At 44.4% G+C, this 19,731-nt stretch overlaps 1 protein-coding gene across 1 annotated transcript in view; it reads left to right on the top strand.

Moving 5' to 3' along the window:
- The window catches only part of GARS1 (glycyl-tRNA synthetase 1), a 23,925-nt gene extending 4,769 nt beyond the window's left edge, over window positions 1-19,156 (top strand). The window contains exons 3-17 of the mRNA XM_015619168.3: window positions 1,214-1,316; window positions 2,357-2,498; window positions 3,163-3,251; window positions 4,710-4,786; window positions 6,090-6,235; window positions 6,729-6,878; window positions 8,377-8,539; window positions 9,499-9,663; window positions 11,872-11,979; window positions 12,301-12,446; window positions 13,663-13,748; window positions 14,224-14,333; window positions 16,527-16,620; window positions 17,437-17,627; window positions 18,800-19,156. Coding sequence (XP_015474654.1) covers window positions 1,214-1,316; window positions 2,357-2,498; window positions 3,163-3,251; window positions 4,710-4,786; window positions 6,090-6,235; window positions 6,729-6,878; window positions 8,377-8,539; window positions 9,499-9,663; window positions 11,872-11,979; window positions 12,301-12,446; window positions 13,663-13,748; window positions 14,224-14,333; window positions 16,527-16,620; window positions 17,437-17,627; window positions 18,800-18,925 — 1,896 coding nt within the window. The 3' untranslated portion in view covers window positions 18,926-19,156. The remainder of the gene's footprint in view (window positions 1-1,213; window positions 1,317-2,356; window positions 2,499-3,162; window positions 3,252-4,709; window positions 4,787-6,089; window positions 6,236-6,728; window positions 6,879-8,376; window positions 8,540-9,498; window positions 9,664-11,871; window positions 11,980-12,300; window positions 12,447-13,662; window positions 13,749-14,223; window positions 14,334-16,526; window positions 16,621-17,436; window positions 17,628-18,799) is intronic.
- The last annotated feature ends 575 nt before the right edge of the window (window positions 19,157-19,731 follow it).

The following is a 19,731-nucleotide window of genomic DNA, read 5'->3' as shown; positions in this document are numbered from 1 at the left end:
GTCCCTGTGGGTGTCACCAGGCAGGTTTGGAGTTCTGATATCCCTGTGAGCCCCACCTCTGTGTTGGAGGGTGCCTGTAGGATGCAGTGGAGAGGTTTCTTAGCACTTACACAATTTGTGTGGGCTGTCAGTGCAAGGGTGACCTTGCAAACGCAGCATCTGCCCTTGGGAGTGCAGCACTCCAGTACTGGGAGTGTTTCTGTCCCAGTGCTGTTCCCAGCAAGGATCAGAATCCCTTCCACCTTTTGGGGAAGGCAGCAGTGGTGGTTTTCAGGCCCCTGTGGTTCCTGCTTGAAGATGTCAGAGCATCTCTGAATTTGAAGCTTTGAGCAGGGTGGAGTAGCTGAGTATACAGAGTACAGTGCTTTTAAAATTAGACCACGTTTATTTGTTGATGATAGAAAAGGGGAAGATGGAAATAAATGGACACACAATACTTCTTGTTACCCAAAGGCTTTTCAAATTGATAGTCTGAGACACTTGGGAGAATCTGAATTTATTGAACTTCTGGATTTAACTCTGCCTTAATTATCAAAACAGCTTCTTTGAAGGAAATCTTTGAAGTCTGTTGACCTCACTAATGGATTAGATTGCAAAAATCACAGGTTTTCAGATAAAATAGTGAATCTACTCTTAAACATTTTCACAGTATCTTGTCAGGGCATTAAGGCACTCCTGAGTTTTCTGAGTGCAGCCCTAAATTTTACAAATAGATTTTCCTTGCACAAGTACCTAAAATTATTCCTTTGGCAGAGCATGAGGATGATGGTGCTTGTAATCTTCACAGTCAAAATTCTTTCATGTGAGGAACACCTTACTGAAAGGTTTATATATGCCAAGAATTAGATATGTGCAGTCTGAGATGCTCACTTGAAGCTCTTTTCATAGTCAGGAGAGGGAAGAAGGTCAGAACTGCTTTGGAAATTGGAATTTTTTTACAGGGATTGTGAGGAAAGCTGAGGATAACTTGCTCAGGGAAAGTTAGGTCATGAATCCATCTCAAGTGTCTGAAATGCTGGATTCAGACAAGGATGTTCATAATCGAGCACTTGAATCTCAGAAGGAAGATTCTTCTTTGGAACATAAGGATGTTGACAGGATACCTCTTCTTCAAAGTGGTCTTTGCAGACTTTTGACTCTGGTGGGTGAAGAGGATTTCTCCTCCTGCCAGAATCAGGAGCTATTAACTGCTTTTGTTTTGCCTGACTTACAGGAGCTGGCCTTACAGCCCAAAGATGACATCGTGGACAGAGTTAAGATGGAAGACACTCTCAAAAGAAGGTTTTTCTATGACCAAGCCTTTTCTATTTATGGAGGTATGGGTTTGAAGAAATGTAGATTTCAATTCCTTTAATATTCTGGTCTTTCTAGCTGGGTGAAATGCTGCACTCTAGCAATGTTATATTAATGTGGCATCCAAGATTATTTTTTAAAAGTTTGCTTTAAACTTTCCTGCTTGAGTCTGTAAGCCTTTCAAGAATTCTCCCTTCTTGAAGTGTTTGGGTTGGAATGGGGCTTAATTTTTGTCTTGTGCTCTCTGAATGGAGATGTGGCCTCCAGGATGCATGTCCTGAGCATTACTTTGGTAGAAGATGGCTTCTTTGCTGAGGATAGGTGTTTGGGGCTTAAGGAGATCATCAGCTTATTTATTATTTATAAGCATTCATCTCTACCTGAGCTTCTCCTGGCAAATTAATCACAGAATATTCTGAGCTGGAAGGGACCCACAAGGATCATGGAGTCCAGCTCTTAAGTGAATGGCCCACAAGGGGACCAACAGTGCTTAAACTCACTGTGAACTTCAGAACCTGTTCCCTCAGTGAACTTTTCCAATGAACTTTATGGCACAGGTGAATAAATGTGGCTGTTAAACCTCTTCAGATGGCTGATATGAGCAGCACAGTGCCTCTATCATTACTGCTCTTTCACCTTAGATGCTAAGTTAAGTACTTTGAGTTGTTTTATTGTTTTTTTGTTAATCTTTGCAGCTACATTGGTGATTTGCAGATATGTGTTATCTATTACTGACAGTAACACTGCTTCAGGTGGTGCATGATCACTTCTGTATTCATACTACTCCTCCTTCACATAGATTGCTCCCACAAAACTTTCCACAAAACAGAGTCCATTGTGTCCATTGGTGGAGGTAATGTGGTTTTTAGGGCTGTTGGTTGCAGGAGTTTATCTCTTTTAGATTCTGTCACTAACTGATGCCTCAGTACTCTGCAGCTGAACTGTGCTTCATGCTCATAAAAGGAAACCTGCTGATGGAAATGCTGAGAAGGGAAGACATCTCCTTCAAACAGTGAAGCTTTGTACAATCTCACACTTCTTTTTTACCTTTTCCTCTTCTCAGGAGTCAGTGGTCTGTATGACTTTGGGCCTGTTGGGTGTGCTTTGAAGAACAACATCATCCAAGCATGGAGACATCACTTTATCCAGGAAGAGCAAATCCTGGAGATTGACTGCACCATGCTCACACCTGAGCCAGTTCTAAAGTAAATGTGGGATTGTTTTTTTCTGTTGGTTTTGTTTTGTTTTGTTTTTTTAACCTCCAGCATTTAATTTCTGGTCATAGGTGCTTTTTATAGTGTTCTGTAAAATTACCCACAGGGATCTTGAGTCTGGGTCACCTAATTTCATGCCATAATTAGGTACCAGTGCACAGGTCAGTGTGAAAAGCTGTTGTTTCATAGGTCAGGGAAAGCAGTGGCACTCACATTTGAGAGTTCAAAGCCTCCTAGCAGTCCTATTAGGTAAGAAATTATCATTATTCCTTTTTCTAAAAGATCAAGAAGACAAGAAAAAGGGCAGAAGCTTTCATGCAGCTGAGATATAAAATACTGGGAATATCTCCACCTGAATTAGTGCTTACTCCTCACTACTGCAGCTGTGTCTAGTTTTGATCACAATGCAGTTCCTGAATGCATTAAGTGTCCTCTTTATGACACATTTTAAGATTTAGATGTATTGATGCTTCCCACAGATCATATTTTCTGAGGGGTGATGCTGCTTAATGTGAACTCTGTAATCTAAAGCAGGAGTGAGCCTGCAATTTTTGAAGGATTTCACTTTGATAAAGGTCTGTCCACTGGGATCACACAGACCTGGGGCTGTCTGGTGGCACCTGTCACATTCCTTGTTGTCTGTCACCTCTTCTAGGACTTCTGGCCATGTAGACAAGTTTGCTGACTTCATGGTGAAAGATGTGAAGAACGGGGAATGTTTTCGTGCCGATCATCTCCTAAAAGGTTTGATTTTGTTCCAAGCTAGGTGGGCCTGGGGATTTCCTGCAGTGGTACAAGCACTGGGAAAGAGAATCTTTCTCAAGGAAAGCCTGCTGGTGTAGCCAGTCTTTCATACTTGTGTTTGCAGGTAATTAAACATACCATACCAAAAATCTTGTGGGTTCTGTGTCTTAACTGAGGTTCAGGATCTCTGGTGAAAACACTATTTTGTCCCTTTTTATAAAATTCAGTGTCATCAGGCTGTGAAAGATTACTAAGATAGTACTAAGCCAAGGATTCCCTATATAACAAGATTCCATACAGGAATAATAATAAATAAGTACACTAGTAATTTTAACCAGCACTAAACCCACATTATTTAATACATTTATCAAAAAAACTCAAATCAGCAAACCTAAACCACCACATGTACTCCACTGCATTCTGATCTTAGTTTTCTTGAATTTCAGTTGCTTTTTTAAGTACTGAGAAACAATTTATTGATGCTGTGATGGCTCAGAGTATGTTTTTCCTGTGAGAGGTCAATTATGTGACTTTAATGTGTACCTTAGGAATAGACCTCAGGCATTTCTTTGATTTGCAAAGTCCTCACACTTCTTCCTGGTTATTAAAATTTGTTTGGAAAAACAAACCAAGAAGGTCACACGAAGGAATCTCAGAAATAAGAAGCCTGTTTGAAAACTTTCTCATGTACAGCTCCACTGTGAATGGAAGGATTGTTCCATTCTGCTTAAGTGAGTTGTGCTCTCTGGTTTTTCAGCCTTTTCCTTGAAATTCAAGTATGCAGAACAATCTATATTGGCATTAAAGCAGTTTTCATGATTTTCATCAAGTATTTTTTTTTGTCCAAAAAAAACCCTCAAAAGAAGCCCATCCAACCTCTGCCTCCTCTGGTGAGCAGCCTCATCAACAAGCATGTCCCTGTGTTCTGCAGCCCCTCCCTGTGAGCAGCCACCTGCTGTTACTGCCAAACTGAGCTGTAAATGACTAAAAAGTCAAATTGCTTTTTTCAAACAGGAGTGGGAAGTCCTGGCATCACTGTGTGCCTTTGTGTGGCAGGGAGGATGTTGTGCTGTAACGTGGAATGCAGTCCAGCCCCACGGTACCAGCTCTGTACCTGCCTCTGTGAATAAAACCAGCCTTGCTGCTTGGGATCAGATACTTCATTTCTACTCTGTGTAATAGAAATCAAGAAGAGGGCTACAAAGCCATTGCTTGAGTTTAGAGAAATAATATTGGAAAGGAACTGGATAAGAATGTGTTGTTTTTCCTGTGGCACACCAGTACAGTGATCTGGAGGTCAGCACTGCCCTGAGGCCATGACTGGAATTACCCTGGTGGACACTGTCAGGACAAGTTGTGGACATCACTAAACTCATGCTGGGGGATCCTTCTGAGCTGTTTTATGCTGGGCTCAGTGGTGGAATTGGACTATAAACTCATGACCAACTTTTCTTACAGCTCACCTGCAGAAACTGATGTCTGACAAGAAGTGCACGGCAGAGAAAAAGGCAGAAATGGAAAATGTTCTAACGCAGGTGGGTTCTGCTTCGGGGAGAGGGGTGTGTGATAGACTCCAGAGGCAGTCATCCTTTTCTGTTCCTGAAGGATCTCAGAAGTCTTTACCCCAGAGAGCCTCTCAAACACTGAAAATTTAATTGTTACTAAATACTCTGAGCTTGCTGGTGAATCACATCTCCCTCCCTGTTTTGGAGAGTTGCTGCTATTATGTTAATGAATCTCTTGAGTGTTGGGTTGAGAGGGCTGAAGCTGAGTCTTGGAGATGGTCTGTTCTGTTTCACTTCATACCCTGGCAGAAAGCTTTTACATATGTCAGTCCCTTCTGTGGGATTGTCATACAAAGCAACAGAAATGGATCACAAATTTTGTCAGGTTTTTTTTTTGAGTCAGCTTAGCACTCATTTGCTTTGTTCTGAAATTGTCTTGGCTTTGAAGCACTGGGGATTTGTTCCTCTGTCTCTGGCACCCCACAAAGATTTTTCCTGTGTTTACCATGGGAATAGTTGGTGCTCAGGCTGACATTCCTGAACAACTGTACAAATGTTGGCCTTTATTTTTTTTTGTTTTATTTTGTTTTTAATGTTTGTTCTCATGACTTCTAGGATAAATGCTTCCAAAGTCATGCATTGAACAAATGTTTCCTTCCAGAAACTCTTTTTGTCAATGTTTTGCATCACTGAGCAGCTGTCACTAGGTTTTCCACACTACAACACAGAACTTTCACCATCCTTTAGGGAAATCTCTCTATTAATAAAATATTTTTATATCCTGGTTTTGGATTTTTTTCCCTGGTAAATGAAAGATCATGACAACTAGAAATGCAGAACAGCTCTGAAAGGGCATCTGATGCATAGCTTGAATATTGTGTTTCAATCAGCAGAAGAAAGAGAAAGGAGTGCAAACAAAACCCTGCAGAAATTTTAGCTTTCTTCTCTCTCATTGCTGTATTTTTATTTTTTTTTTTTTGCTCCCAGCACAGACCTCCCCATGTTTTAGCTGGATCTGTTCAAAAGAATCTGTTCTGGTGGGTGGTGGTGCAGTCCCAGTGATTTTTCTTGTGCTTTACACCCACTCTTAAGCTCAGACTTCCTGTGGTATGATAAATCCCAGACCTATTACTAAAATGGGTTTGCAAATGTGCAAAGTGTATTCTTGTATCACTAGTTCAAACTTCAGCTTGCTTGAAAATTCAGGTTAGAAGGGAATATTTTGGGCAGGTGATTCAGAGCTGTGGATCACGCTCAGTAAAAGTTAAAGAGGACATTCATTCCTGTTATCTTGTCTAGTAATTAAAATAATTCTCCTGTGTTTTGATATCAGTTGGACAATTATGGCCAGCAAGAGCTTGCAGATCTCTTTGTGAACTACAATGTGAAGTCTCCTGTCACTGGGAATGACCTGTCCCCTCCTGTTTCTTTCAATCTGATGTTCAAGACCTCCATTGGGCCTGGAGGAAACATGCCTGGGTAGGTGCTAATTTCATCCTGCTCACACTCTCCTTGCTTTAGAGATTATTTGGAATAAAAATAAAATCTCTGGAGTAGCCTTGCCTTGCATGTCAGTCCCAGCCTCCTGTAACATTCCTTGGAGTCTGGGGAAAGGCAGGAGAAAGAAGGGGCTGTTGGAGAATCATGAAAATACTTAAAGCACCCATAATACAGAACCAGCTGTGCCCTTGCTGGTTGGAATAGTTTCCATAAAGCCAGTTTATGCTGGTCTCCAGTTGTCAGTGACTTCATGGCTGTAGAAAAACTACTTCAGGATACCTGTTTGAGGAAGGAGGTGAAGTTTTTTCTCCTTCAGTCTATTGCTTAATTGTTTTTGTGGGTTTTTTTGGTCTGGAATTAAAAGTCTCAAGAGAAAAATTTTCACCTGTAAATTTTGTAGCAACTTTGGCTTTCTCCCTGCTTTCCCACCTTGAAATCTTCCTGATTTTTCCTTTCCCCCATCTCCTTTCAGCTATCTGAGGCCAGAAACTGCACAGGGAATATTCCTCAACTTCAAACGTCTGCTGGAGTTTAACCAAGGCAAATTGCCTTTTGCTGCTGCCCAGATTGGAAATTCCTTCAGGAATGAGATCTCACCCCGCTCCGGCCTTATCAGAGTGAGGTACTGCCAACATCCTCTTTCAGCAGGGAGCATCTTCCTTTTGTTCCAGGGTTTGTGCAGGGTTTCACTTTAGTGCTTTCTCCCAGAGGAATTCTGATTATGTGCTTGATGAGACTCACAGTTTAGATTTTAAGTACAGAATTCCAAGATTGGCTTGTGAGAAGTAGAATCTCTGAAATTGTTGTATTAGAAACTCAGTTTCACTGACAGAATTTGGCTTCCATCGTAGCCTAAAAGGGTCATGTCAAAGGTAGCTGTGTTCTCTACAGGACTTGCTTGTTTAATTATGTTTGTGCAATTTTTGAAACTGAAATCAAAACGTGATTGACCTTGCAGCAATATTTCCTTGTCTCAGTCCTGCAGATTCTGCAGTTCTACAACTTGCTCCAGAGAGGAAGTTGGGAGATTTCCTGACTCAGGACCAGCGTTTGTGTCACAAGATCAGACAAGCTGGAAAGCTCAGGGTTATTGGAAATTACTTTCAGTTCTGTCTTTGGATAAAAGTGATTATTGCCTTTCACTAGGGATAATCTCTGTATTTAAACTGATCTATTCTAGTTGGAAGTCTCTTCCATACAATTTGGAACAAGAGCTCCTGTGCACAGGCAGAGTACATGTTGTAAACGTGGTAATTGATTATTTTGTGGTGCCATAAATATCACTGAGATGCTGTAGCTTCCTTAGCACAGAGGGAACTCAGGAATTTCCTCAATCTTCCTGTTCTGTTTCGCTCATCTGGAAATGAGAACTTCTCTCATGGAAACAATTTTCAGTCAAATATAAATGATATGCTTGTGGCACATATATTGGAGACTGTTATTATGCAATCACAGCAAATTACACCCTGATGGCTGTGATTTACAGTTAATGATTACCTAGAGCTTTTTTAAAGGTTCTTGATAATGAGCTAATTCAGTGGAAAGTGATTTCAAGCAAGAGGGCTCAGAATCAATCTCTGAGTAAAGATATATTAAAGACAAGTTCTTAAAACAGAATTCATGCCATTGCTGTGTGCTGCAGTATCATTATCTTCAGGAAATTATTACCTCACCTGCTTATTTTTGGCACCTCTGACATGAGTTAAAGCTAGTGATTTAATCATCAGACCCTGTAAAGAGCAACTGCTTTTAATATGGGCATCACAGAAGTCTGGAAAAACTCTAGAGAACTTCTGGAAGTACTTCCAAAGGTGGTGTTCTCTGCTCTGATTCACAGTGGTGTTAACCATGGCCTGGAGAGCTCTAGATGAATATGTAGAAAGTTTTGTTAGGAATTTAAAAATGAAGCTAAATCCAGTAGATGAATATGTAGAAAGTTTTGTTAGGAATTTAAAAATGAAGCTAAATCCAGTGGTGAGACTAGTTCATGTTGTAGTCTGCACATTGTCCTGGCTGGGTCTGCATATGATTTTAAATTACCTGCTTGCTTTGAGAAGCACAATGGTTTATTAGGGTCTAACACATAAAATTTTTAATGTGTGTACATTTGTTTTCACTAGGGAGTTCACCATGGCAGAAATTGAGCACTTTGTGGACCCCAGTGAGAAAAACCACCCCAAGTTTCAGAACGTGGCAGATCTCAACATCCTCCTGTACTCGGCCAAGGCCCAGGTCAGCGGGCAGTCTGCGCACGTCATGCGGCTGGGAGACGCTGTGCAGCAGGTAACCTTCCTCCCACAGCACACCGAGCTTGCTCCCTGCAGCATTGCTCTCAAAACCAAGTTACAAACTGGCTTTTTAAAACTGGGGCTCTGAGTGATGTGTATGTCCAGTCCCCTGTTGGTCTGAGCACACGTAGTGCAGTTGAAATGTTCTGAATCCAGGGCTGAGGGCATGGATCAGCTCCCTGTGCTGGGCTTACACAAAGTTTGTGTTGTGTTGGTCCCAGGTTTATCAATAGATTCTCTTCAGTGAAGCAGTGAGACTGAGATCTGGGCCTTGCTACCAGAAGAGTGCAGGTGGTAGCAAGGAGTGCTGGGGTAGGGGTTGGAAGCTGAACTTCACACTTAGCTAGTGAAGAGGGACAGTAAGGAATATTAATACAAGCAGTATCTGGGAATCTCATATCCAGCTGCTGGTCCCCATGAGTATGTGGCTTCAGTAATTAGATAAATCACTACCTGATTCATCTAGTTATGAATGGATTGATTTACCAACCTCCTCCACCCCATTTCCTCCAATCCCCAAATGAAAAATAATAAAAAAAACCACCAAAACACTGCCTTTAAAAAACATAAACAAAGCAAAAAGCCCCAAAAACAAGAGCCAAAAAAAAAAAAGAGAACACCACCCCTCTGTTGTACTGCAGCTGTGAACTGTAGGGTGCAGCTGTTGTAAGGCCAGTGACTGCACTGCTGCATACAGTGGGGTATTTACAAGTAGGTGGTCCTCAGAGCCAGTGGGTGATGAGTCCTGCAGTGACAGTATCTCACTGTTTGGGTCAGATGGAGATGATGCCAGTGGCAGGAGGTGAATCTGAAGAGATGTAACAGCTTCAGAGGAGACAGAACTTAACCACAAGTTCTATCTGTAACAGGTTGCCTGCAGAAGTTCAACAAATCATGACTTTGCTTCCTTAGGAATTCATGTGGGTGTTTTCTTCCTGCTTTTTCTCCCTGCAGGGTGTGATCAATAACTCAGTTCTCGGTTACTTCATCGGCAGAATCTACCTCTTCCTCACGAAGGTCGGCGTCTCCCCGGAGAAGCTGCGCTTCCGACAGCACATGGAGAATGAGATGGCTCATTATGCCTGTGACTGCTGGGATGCAGAGTCCAAAACCTCCTATGTGAGTGGGCAAAGTGGAAACAGCAAGGGGAAGCCCTTGTTTATTTCTGTTTATTAAAGTTAGGGCTGTGAGTCTGATGCTCCATGTTGGTCTGAACACATGTAGTGCAGTTGAAATATTCTGAGTCCAGGACCAAGGGGAAGGTGGGCTCTGTGCACAAAGTTTAGGAGCTGTTCATGCTGCTTTGGTAGGTCCAGGCTCCTTTTCTGGAGCCTAAAGTAGCCTGGGGACACTTCACTGGTCAAATTTCATCTGGAGTTAAAGGAAACTGAGTCCTGGTGCTTTCCAAAGACTGTAACTTCTGTAACAGCAGTGGGGAAGGATTTGTTTTGCTGGAGGTGTTATTGCAGGGCAGATTGCTTCCTGCTTGAATGCTTGCTCTTCCTTTCCCTCTTCCATGCTGTGAGAAATGAGCTCACTCCTGCCAGTTCAGACAGCTGGTGCTGGAAGAAGAATTCCTCCAGGATTTGTTATCATCTTCCTGCTGAGTCATTAAGAGCTTTATCATTCAAACCTTGTTGAATGCCTTTTTTTCCCTCATTTATTGTTGGTTGGATTTAGACTTACCACTAGTGATGTTTTGTTACAGCATGTTAGAGGAATAGCAGCCAGTAAAATTCTACCAAACTTAAGATTAGGGAAGAAACAAACCTCCTGCAGCTCAGATGAGTGATTTGTCTTCATATAGAAAAGACCTGGAGAAGTGACTGAAGGAGTGTCTTTCTCTGAATGTCCATAGCTGACTTCCACAAGTTCACAGCCTCTTTCCAGCCAGCCCAAAACTGAACATGTGTGGGCCACACCATGTAAATAAGATTATTCAGCTTTCTGTGCAAGCCTTGTCATGATGATGAGGACAGTGCTCACAGAGAGGGTGTCCAACAGCCTAACTCAGGAGTGAGCACAGCAATCCCAGGGTGTGAAAGGAACACCTTGGGAGCTGGACCATGCTTTGGTTTGTTACTTAACTCTAACCAAAAATGTTTGTATCAGCTTACAGCACTCAGTTTTAAGAAGGGAAATGGTCTGAGTAGCTGAAAATCCATTCTATAAATTTACTGCATACAATGGTGTGGGTTAAGGGATTTTAAAGATCCAACCCACCTCCCATGGGCAGGGACACCTTTCGCTATCCCAGGTTGGTCCAAGCCCCATCCAGCCTTGCCTTGGACACTTGCAGGGATGGGGCAGCCACAGCTCCTCTGGGCAACCTGTGGCAGGGCCTCACCACCCTCACAGGGAAGGATTTCTTATTAATGTCTAATCTAAACCTGCCATCTTTTGGTTTAGAGCCATTGCCCCTTTTGCTGTCACTCCATGTCTTTGTCCAAAGTCTCCTTCCAGCTACCGAAGCCCCTTTGGGCTCTGGAAGAGCTTTCTCTTCTCCAGGTTGAACAATAAACCTGTATTCTGTGTTTTCTGAGAAGCAGCTGTAACAACCTAATGGCTTAATTTCTGTAAAAATTTTCCAAAATACCTTGGAACACCACAATTGTAAAGCACAGGGATTGTTTCTGTTCACACACCTTTTCTGACACCCTGCTATATCACTCCAGCTTGGAAAACCACACAACATCTGTCTGCCTGTGCATCCCACACTGATGTGACAGTGAGTGGGAAGCAGCTGCTGAGCCTTGTCTTACAGGGGATTGTCTGTCAGGAAATCCAGAGGGAGGTTGTATTTGCTGCTTCACCAATCCAGTGTGAACGGTGCTCTGAGATTCCTCCTTGCCACACATGCTGAAATACCAAATTAAGAGCTTCTCTTGACATGTGATCTGTGTTGTAGCAGCTCCTAAGCCAGGCTTTTGGCCATCCCAGTGTGGCTGATTCCCTGCTGTGTGTCCCATGGCCAAGTGGAGCCCTGGGGACATGATGCCTTGTGTGCCTGTGGCATGTGAGTGATAGGACTGTGTGCTCTGGCCCCAGCCTGAGCTGTTGGCACAGGGCTGTGCTCTGCCAAGCCATGTGGAAAAGCTGGCCCTGAGCACAGGCACTGGGTAGATGACTGATCATTTCCTCTGGAAACAAATGGAATCACTCAAATGAGGGAGCAACTGGTGAGGGAGGGCTGCTTATTGTAACAGAGCTAATTATGTAGAAAAAACAGTCATGGGAGCAGGGAGGGCTTAAGGGTGAATAAACATATTTGATGGTTAAGTGGACAAAAAAGTGAGTTGGTGAAAGCTTCCAGTTTTGTTTTTTCAGGGTTGGATTGAGATCGTTGGCTGTGCTGATCGCTCCTGCTATGACCTTTCCTGCCATGCCCGCGCCACCAAAGTTCCTCTCATAGCTGAGAAGCATCTCAAAGAACCTATATCCTTTCAGAATAAACCTCAGCTCCTTTCAGCTTCTCCTCAAGTGGAAAGGGATTGGACAGGGAGATGTCTTGGAGATCTGCACAGCTGTATTTCAAGTTGCTCCTGTATATTTATCAGGGAAACCTTCAACTACAAGCCAGCATCACTTTGGGAAGTGACCTGGAAAGAACTGAGCATTTGTTACTTTCCTCTCTCAGAGGGAAGTTCCTTCATCCAGTAGTGGAGATGTTTTTGTGTTGTGTAGCAATTAACTTTGACATAATGAAGGAACCAGGCCCTGCTTTCTGTCCTCACTGGCTCCTTAACTGCCTTGTACAGAACAGTCAACATTGTTCAGTTTGAGGCCAATAAGGGAGCCATTGGCAAAGCTTACAAGAAGGATGCCAAGGTGGTGATGGAATACCTTTCCATGTGTGATGAGTGCTACATCAGCGACATGGAGCAGCTGCTCAACGAGAAGGGGTGAGCTGGCTCTGTGTGGTACCTTCCTCTGACACCCTGATGTGGCCTCCAAAGGGCTGCTGCATTTATTTGAGCCACCTGAAACCAGTTTCCTTAGGAGAGCAGGCTGTGTGGGTCATCTGAGATGTTTGAGTGCTGTCCTTCTCACCAGGCATTGCTGGTCACCCATCAACAGATCTCTGGGTGTATGCACATAAATATTTGTTTGTCTGTGTGGGAATGAGCTGCTGGCTTTAGTAGGATCATCCCAGAAGAGAAACTCATCCCAGAGTTCAGTGAAATGGGAATTGTTTGCCATCTTCACCCCTCTGTTTTGAGAGTGAACCAGTACTGACTTAAAACTTCAATAAAATAATTCTGTGACCAATGGAACAAAATAGTTAAATGAGAAGCAAAACTTGCCTCAGTATCCTCCAGTGTTCAGTGAGCTGCTTTAGGACCTATTTCAGCCTTTGATTTACTGTGGCAGCAATTTGTATGATTTTCTCTGACCTGCCTTCCTAACAACACCTGCAGGAACTGAAAATATGAGAAGTCTTTACACTTGTCATATTTGTCATAGATTTGGCTGAAGCAGGCCAACAGCTGTTGTCTGTGTTAGGAGAAAGCTAATGGTGCAGTAACAAAAAAATAAACTTAATTTCCTGGTTGAAATGGTGCAAGGTGTAGGATCAATGAATACATTACAGAATGGTAACATTTACATCTTTCTTTCTTTCTTTCCCTGAGCTAAAATTTATTTCTTTCACATCTGTGAACGTGAAAATGTAGGAAAAATAGTAGCACTCAAAATGGGCAGAGAAATTGTTGCAGAGAAGAAACTTTAGTCCATCCAGAATCTCCCTGAAATGGTTCAATAGATGAGTTACACTCAATATTCCTGGTTTTATTGATAGTCCAGTGCCTGCTTTGTGTGCTTCCCTTTTTCTCTATGATGTATAGGCTTCATCCTGAGAGTTTCCCATTTGACTTTGCTTCAGGTTGTTAACCACAGCTAAATTCACTGTGATTCTGAAAATGATTGCTTTTAGTGTACATGTAGTAGTTTTATTATTAATGCAAATTTCTTTTAATGGGTGTGCTACATGTTTCTTTTGTCTCTGGGGTTTTCCCTGGCTCCTGTAATCCCAGTCTCAGAGTCAACCAAGTGATGCAATTAAGGAAATAACACTTGTTTACTGCCTTAGCTTTTAAATTATTTCTTTTTCCTTTGCAGGGAATTCACTGTTGAAACTGAAGGGAAAACTTTTCTATTAACAAAGGACATGGTTACTGTGAAGAGATTTCAGAAAACATTACATGGTAAATTTGAGTCTTTGTTGTTTCATCATCATCAGGATACACTTTGAGTATGAACTTTATTGATAGCTTTGTCCTGTAATATTTTAACACAGCATAGGAAAAATGCCAAATGTAATTTCCTTGAAATTTAAGAGTAGGAAGGTTTTTGGAAAGTCAGTGACTGCATCTCCACAGAGTTTTTCACCTGATAGAGGAGATGGGGCTAGAAGGAAACTTTCCAAAATGCATGGATTTAGTGCCTCAAAGAAGCCAGAAAAAGGACCCTGAGTTGTTTTTTACAGCCTAAATATGTACATGAGCTAAGTCCAAATCTCTATTTCAGGTATTTGTGTTTAGAGCAGAAATGTTTAATCTCTTATTTCCATGTACTCATCCACATGTAACCAGACTTCTGAGCAGAAAGCACCAGCAACCACATCCTTTTCTTGTGTCCAAATGCATTTTTAATGGTGATGTATGTTATTTTGTGTTCCAGTGGAAGAAATCATCCCAAATGTCATTGAGCCCTCGTTTGGCATTGGAAGGATCATGTACACAGTGTTCGAGCACACATTCCGCATCCGGGAAGGAGACGAGCAGAGAACGGTGAGTGTCTCTGAGGCTGTGGCAGCTGCAGGCACCTGCCTTCCCCTGACATGCAGGGAGAGGGCTAAAACAACACTGCACAATGTCCTGTAGAGATGGCAAAGCCCAGGTGGGCTGTGGAATTGCTGTTTTGCCAGAGTAGATCTCATTTTTACATGAGAGCATTCTGAGGCCGTGTGTGCTTGGGGCTCTCGCTGGATTACTGGCAAGGAGGTGAGAAATTCCTCCTTCTGGACCCACACTTGGCAGTGTTCCATTGCTCAGAGAAAGGCATATCTTCAGTGTTTAATTTCCTTTCTTTCTGCTGCTTTTCCTGGAATCATACTTGTGTGCAGCAGGATGGACAACGTTTGCTCAGTCCCCTGTGAAATTCAGCCTTCTCTGGTTCTGGACATCCCTAAAAGCTTGGCCTGAAGCTTTGCTCTAGCAGGGGCCAGAGGGAAGGGTTTGTTACATACAGAGCTTCCTCCAGCCAGTGCCCAGATGTGGTGCTCTGTGCCATTGCTGGTGGCCCATGAGGGGCTGGTTGGAAACTTGGTGCTGATTCCTGCTTGTTGTTCCTGGCTCCTGGACTGTGTTTATGAAAAAGAAATATAACATAATAAAAGCACTTCTTGGTGTCTCTGGAATCCATAGGGTGTTTATGACTGGGGGAACAAGGTTCAGGAGCCCAGAGTTAGGACACAGTTGACTTTGAGTCCCAAACTCCTGAAGTAGAAAATACTGGATTCACCTTCCTTCTAGTACCCCTTTACTTTTTATGTAGCCTGGGCTGCTTTATATTGTGGTACATCTCACATGCATTGCTTCTGTCCCTTTTATAGCTTGCTGATTTCCAGGAAAGATTTTATTATTTTTCCCTCACTTCTGGGATATTTTTATTTTCTGAGGGTGTCTGTGAAGGATTCTGAAAACCTTTTTGCTGCATATGCTCCATGTGTGTGGAGTCTCAAACAGGAAGTTTGGTTTAGACTGTGCATAAGACTAAATCTCCTGGTAAGACACCTCCACCCTTATTTTTCTGTAATTCAGATAAGGTTAATTTTTTTCAGGAGTGCTTTAATAGACCTGTTGTGGTAAGAGGTAACATTTAGCTGTCAGGAGATAAGGAGGAGTGGAGGCTGAAGAAAACCAGTCCTGCTCCTGTGGTGTGAGATGTCACTGCTGATGTCTTAGAGTAGGCCAGAGACTCCCCCAGAACATTCACCCTGTCTCCAGCCTCAGTCAGAGCTTATTCTCACCTCCTGAGAGTCTGATCTGACCATCAAACTTGTATTTATACAGAATTCACAGAATCACTGGGTTGGAAGAGACCTTCAAGATCATTGACTCCGACCCAGCCCTAACACCTCAACCAGACCCTGGCACCGAGTGCCACATCCAGTCTTTCGTTAAACACATCCAGGGATGGTGACTCCACCACCTCCCCAGGCAGAACATTCCAGTATTTTATTATTCTTTCCTTTTTCCTAATGTCCAACCTGTATTTCCCTTGGCACAGCTTGAGGCTGTGACCTCTCGTTCTGTCAGTGCTGCCTGGAGAAAGAGACCGAGCCCAGCTGCCCACAGCCACCTTTCAGGGAGCTGTGGAGAGGGATCAGCTCACCCCTGAGTCTCCTTTTCTCCAGGATAAACACCCCCAGCTCCCTCAGTGGTTCCTCACAGGGTTTGTGTTCCCAGCCCCTCACCAGCCTCCTTGTCTCCTCTGGATGTGCTCAAGTGTCTCAAGGTCCTTCCCAGACTGAGGGGCCAGAACTGGACCCAGCACTCGAGGTGTGGCCTCAGCACAGGGGGAGAATGAGCTCCCTGCTCCTCTGGCCACACCATTCCTGATCCAGGCCAGGGGCCACTGGCCTTCTTGGCCACCAGGGCACTGCTGGCTCATGTTCAGCTGCTGTCACCAGCACCCCCAGGTCCCTTTCTGGGCACTGTCCAGCCACAGCATCCCCAGCCTAGAGACTTGCAGGGGGTTGTTGTGGCCAAAATGCAGCATCTGGCACTTGGATTTATTAAACTTCATCCCACTTGATCCCATCCATCCAACACATCCAGGTCTCTCTGCAGAGCCCTCCTCCCTTCCAACAGATCAACACACACTCCCAGCTTAGTGTCGTCTGTAAATTTACTAATGAAAGACTCAATACCCTCATCCATGTCATCAGTGTGTTCTTGTGCTTTTCCTTTTTTCCACAGTATTTCAGCTTCCCAGCTGTTGTAGCACCGTTCAAGTGCTCCGTTCTTCCTCTGAGCCAGAATCAGGAATTCATGCCTTTTGTCAAGGAATTATGTAAGTGTGTTAAGCACTTTGGCTCTGATGGGGCTGTGCACAGGGAAGAGAAGTCTCTCAAAATAGTGTTGGGATCATGTGGCTCTGCAAAGTGCACAGGGAGAGTTGTCGATCTGAACCAGCTGAGTATCCACAAGCTTTGGGTATCCATCAAACTCTTCAGCTGTACCCAAAAAACCCACCACCACCTTCCCTGTGTTGGTTTGGAGTGTAAAAGACATTGCTTTTTCTCCTTCTGTGTCAAAAATAAATCTTTCCCATTGCTTAGGAGAAGCTGGACCAGTGGGGGTTTTTGTTTTGTTATTGAAATTCACTTTGCTTTTATTGGCCACCTAATTTATTGAGTTTGTCCCAGAGTGTGCATCCATTCTGTCAAACTGCCCACAAGTAGGGGGCATCATGGTAAAAGATAGGGACCATAAAACTGAACAGATGAAGGGGAGGAACAGGGGTTGCATGTCAGACAGTGCCTTCTGCTGTCAGCACCAGTTCTGCCTGGGACTTTGTCTCCCTGTGCTGGATGTGCCCCGCACACCAAGGCTGGGGTTTGGAGTTAAAGCAGGATCGTGGCACTGCTGACAAGGGGAGAAACTTGGTGACTTTGCCCTTGGGGTGAGAGTTATGGTGCAATGTGGAGAGCTGAGAGAGCAGGGGGGGTTTGACCCTGCGTTCCTACAAAGAGTGGAATGTTGGATGTTCTGTCAGAATAAACCTGGGACTCTGAGATGCTGCTTGTACCCAGGGCAGGCGGTGCTGGTGGGGGCACCGGGAGCCTGTGCTGGGGCCGTGTAACACGCCCTGCTCTGTTCCCTGCAGCCGAAGCACTGACCAGGAACGGCATCTCCCACAAGGTGGACGACGCTGCGGGGTCCATCGGCCGGCGCTACGCCCGCACGGACGAGATCGGCGTCGCCTTCGGCATCACCATCGACTTCGACACCGTGAACCGCAGCCCGCACACGGCCACGCTGCGCGACCGCGACTCCATGCGCCAGATCCGCGCCGAGGTGAGCGCTGCCAGGGGCTGGCACCACGTGTGCTCCTTCTCCCCTGCTGGTTCTGGACCTGCTGCTAATCCCTGTGGGAGCTGCCTCCAGCTCTGCAGCAGTTTAGCTGTTTTAGACAGAAGATGCTGGCCCAGCTGATAAAGTGAGCAGAAGCTTTTGTTTGTCTTGCACACAGAGGTGTTGCTCTTACCTGAAGGCCACGCCTTGTGCTGATTGTGCTGCTCTTTGGAGTGGCTCTTTCCAAGTGCAGGCTGCTGAGTTAAAGCAGTGACTGGGTTGTGCCTGGCTTTCAAGGGCTGGGCTGGGTGTAATCCCCAGGCACCAGGAGGCAGAGCACTGGGGTTTGCCTTGCAGCTGGTGTTGCCTGTGCAGCACCAGAGGAGCTGATGAGCCACTGCCCCAAAGCTGTGTGTGCCCTAAGCATGCTCTGCCAGTGTGGCCACAGTGCAGACTGAAATAGCAAAACCTTGCCTGTGGTGGGCTCTGCCTCTGCTCAGAGCTGGAGGTCTGCAGTCTTGGAGGGTTTTCAGGTTTGTCTTTTCTCCCTGATGCTCTTTTTGCCTCAGGCACAGTAGGAGGTGATGCTCACCTGTGAGGCTGAGTTGTAGCTCCACAGAAGCAGCTGCAGTGCCTGGGGCTGCTGAGCTGGCTGGGGTTTGGCTGGCTGTAACAGGCAGTGCCAGTTCCTCAGGGCACCCTTCTGTCTTTCTGTCACCTGGGTGACTGCTCACTGCCAACCAACAGAGATGAGACTTTGCTCTCCTTCAGTTTCTGCAAATTTTCAGCTTTCTGGCTGATCCTTTGCACTATGATGTTGTGCTGTGAGGAGCAAAGAAAAGGCAACTTACAGCTTTTCTTGTGCTGATCTTACAGTAGGTAGGGCCTAGCTGAATCCTGGCTCACAGCATCTTTTGGATGTGAATATTGGTTTGTTTTGCCCTTCCCATACTGTAGCACAACATTACCGTGCTTTGGTTGATCTTTTCCCTCCTGGATCAGCCTAATAACAGATAACAGATTGATCTAAGGTGTTCTAATTAATGGTTTTCTCCCCAAAAATTATCATCTTCCAGGAGATAATCTTGTACCTTTTCTACTTACCCAGGTCCCCAAATACCCAGCTTTATTTTGGTGACTTTGTGTTTCTTATGTTTTTGTGGCTTTTCCTGCAGATCTCTGAACTTCCTGCCATCATCCGAGACCTGGCCAACGGTTATCTCACCTGGGCTGATGTTGAGGCAAAGTATCCACAATTTGAGGGACAAGAGACTGGCAAAAAGGACACAATAGAGGAATAAAGAAAAGGACCTGAAGTAAAATCCTGTCAAAATGTCCACTTTTTACTGTTCATGTTAATATGAAATAAACTTACCATGTATTATTCAAGGCTGCATTCTTCATGCACACAGGGAATATTTGGGTATTTTTTTCTTTTCCTCAATTGCTGACCAGATTTAACTTTAAAAACTGAAATAATTGCAGCCCGAGCTGAAGGTGTTACAAATAAATCCACCATTGTGTATGCCTGCCTCTCTGTGTTCCTGCAGCCTTGTGCTTTCTTTAGAAATGCTCCTTTTTTCTCTCATTTTTGCCCTCCTGCTTAGGGTTGTGGGTGTTACAGGTTCATGCACTGGCTTTCATCCGGGTTTGGATCATCCTGGACTCTGGTGGAAGATGGTCCCAGTTTCATGGGCTGTGTTTGTGAAGGGGTGATCACAGTGCCAGTCCTCTTTTCTCCACTGCTTCAAGCAGCCACCTCAAGAGATGGCTTCAGTGCTCTTTTTTTTGGTGTTTTATGTCTGTATTTCTGCAGAACTGGGAGCATTTGCACATGGGAGAACAGAGCAGGGGTAGAAAATGCTGTTCCAGTTCTGGCTCCCGCTGGACATGGTTGGTTTCCTTGGCTGAGGGAGTGAGCAGCAAAGAGCTGGCAGGGTTGTTTTTTTCATTCAATGTCTTCTGGCAGCAAGGGCTGAAACCAGAGACTGCCCTGAGCAGGTGGGAGAAGAGCCAGGTACCCTTTCACTTCCCTGGGCACTGGAGGCATTTAAAGCCCTGTGTTGTCATTGGACCTTGGTTTTGGGGACCAAACCCTGGCCTGGGC

This window comes from Parus major, chromosome 2 (assembly GCF_001522545.3).
Source record: "Parus major isolate Abel chromosome 2, Parus_major1.1, whole genome shotgun sequence".
NCBI classification, from domain to species: Eukaryota; Metazoa; Chordata; class Aves; order Passeriformes; family Paridae; genus Parus; species Parus major.
The sequence above is the reverse complement of the archived record's forward strand: the minus strand, read 5'-3'. Positions and strand labels throughout refer to the sequence as shown.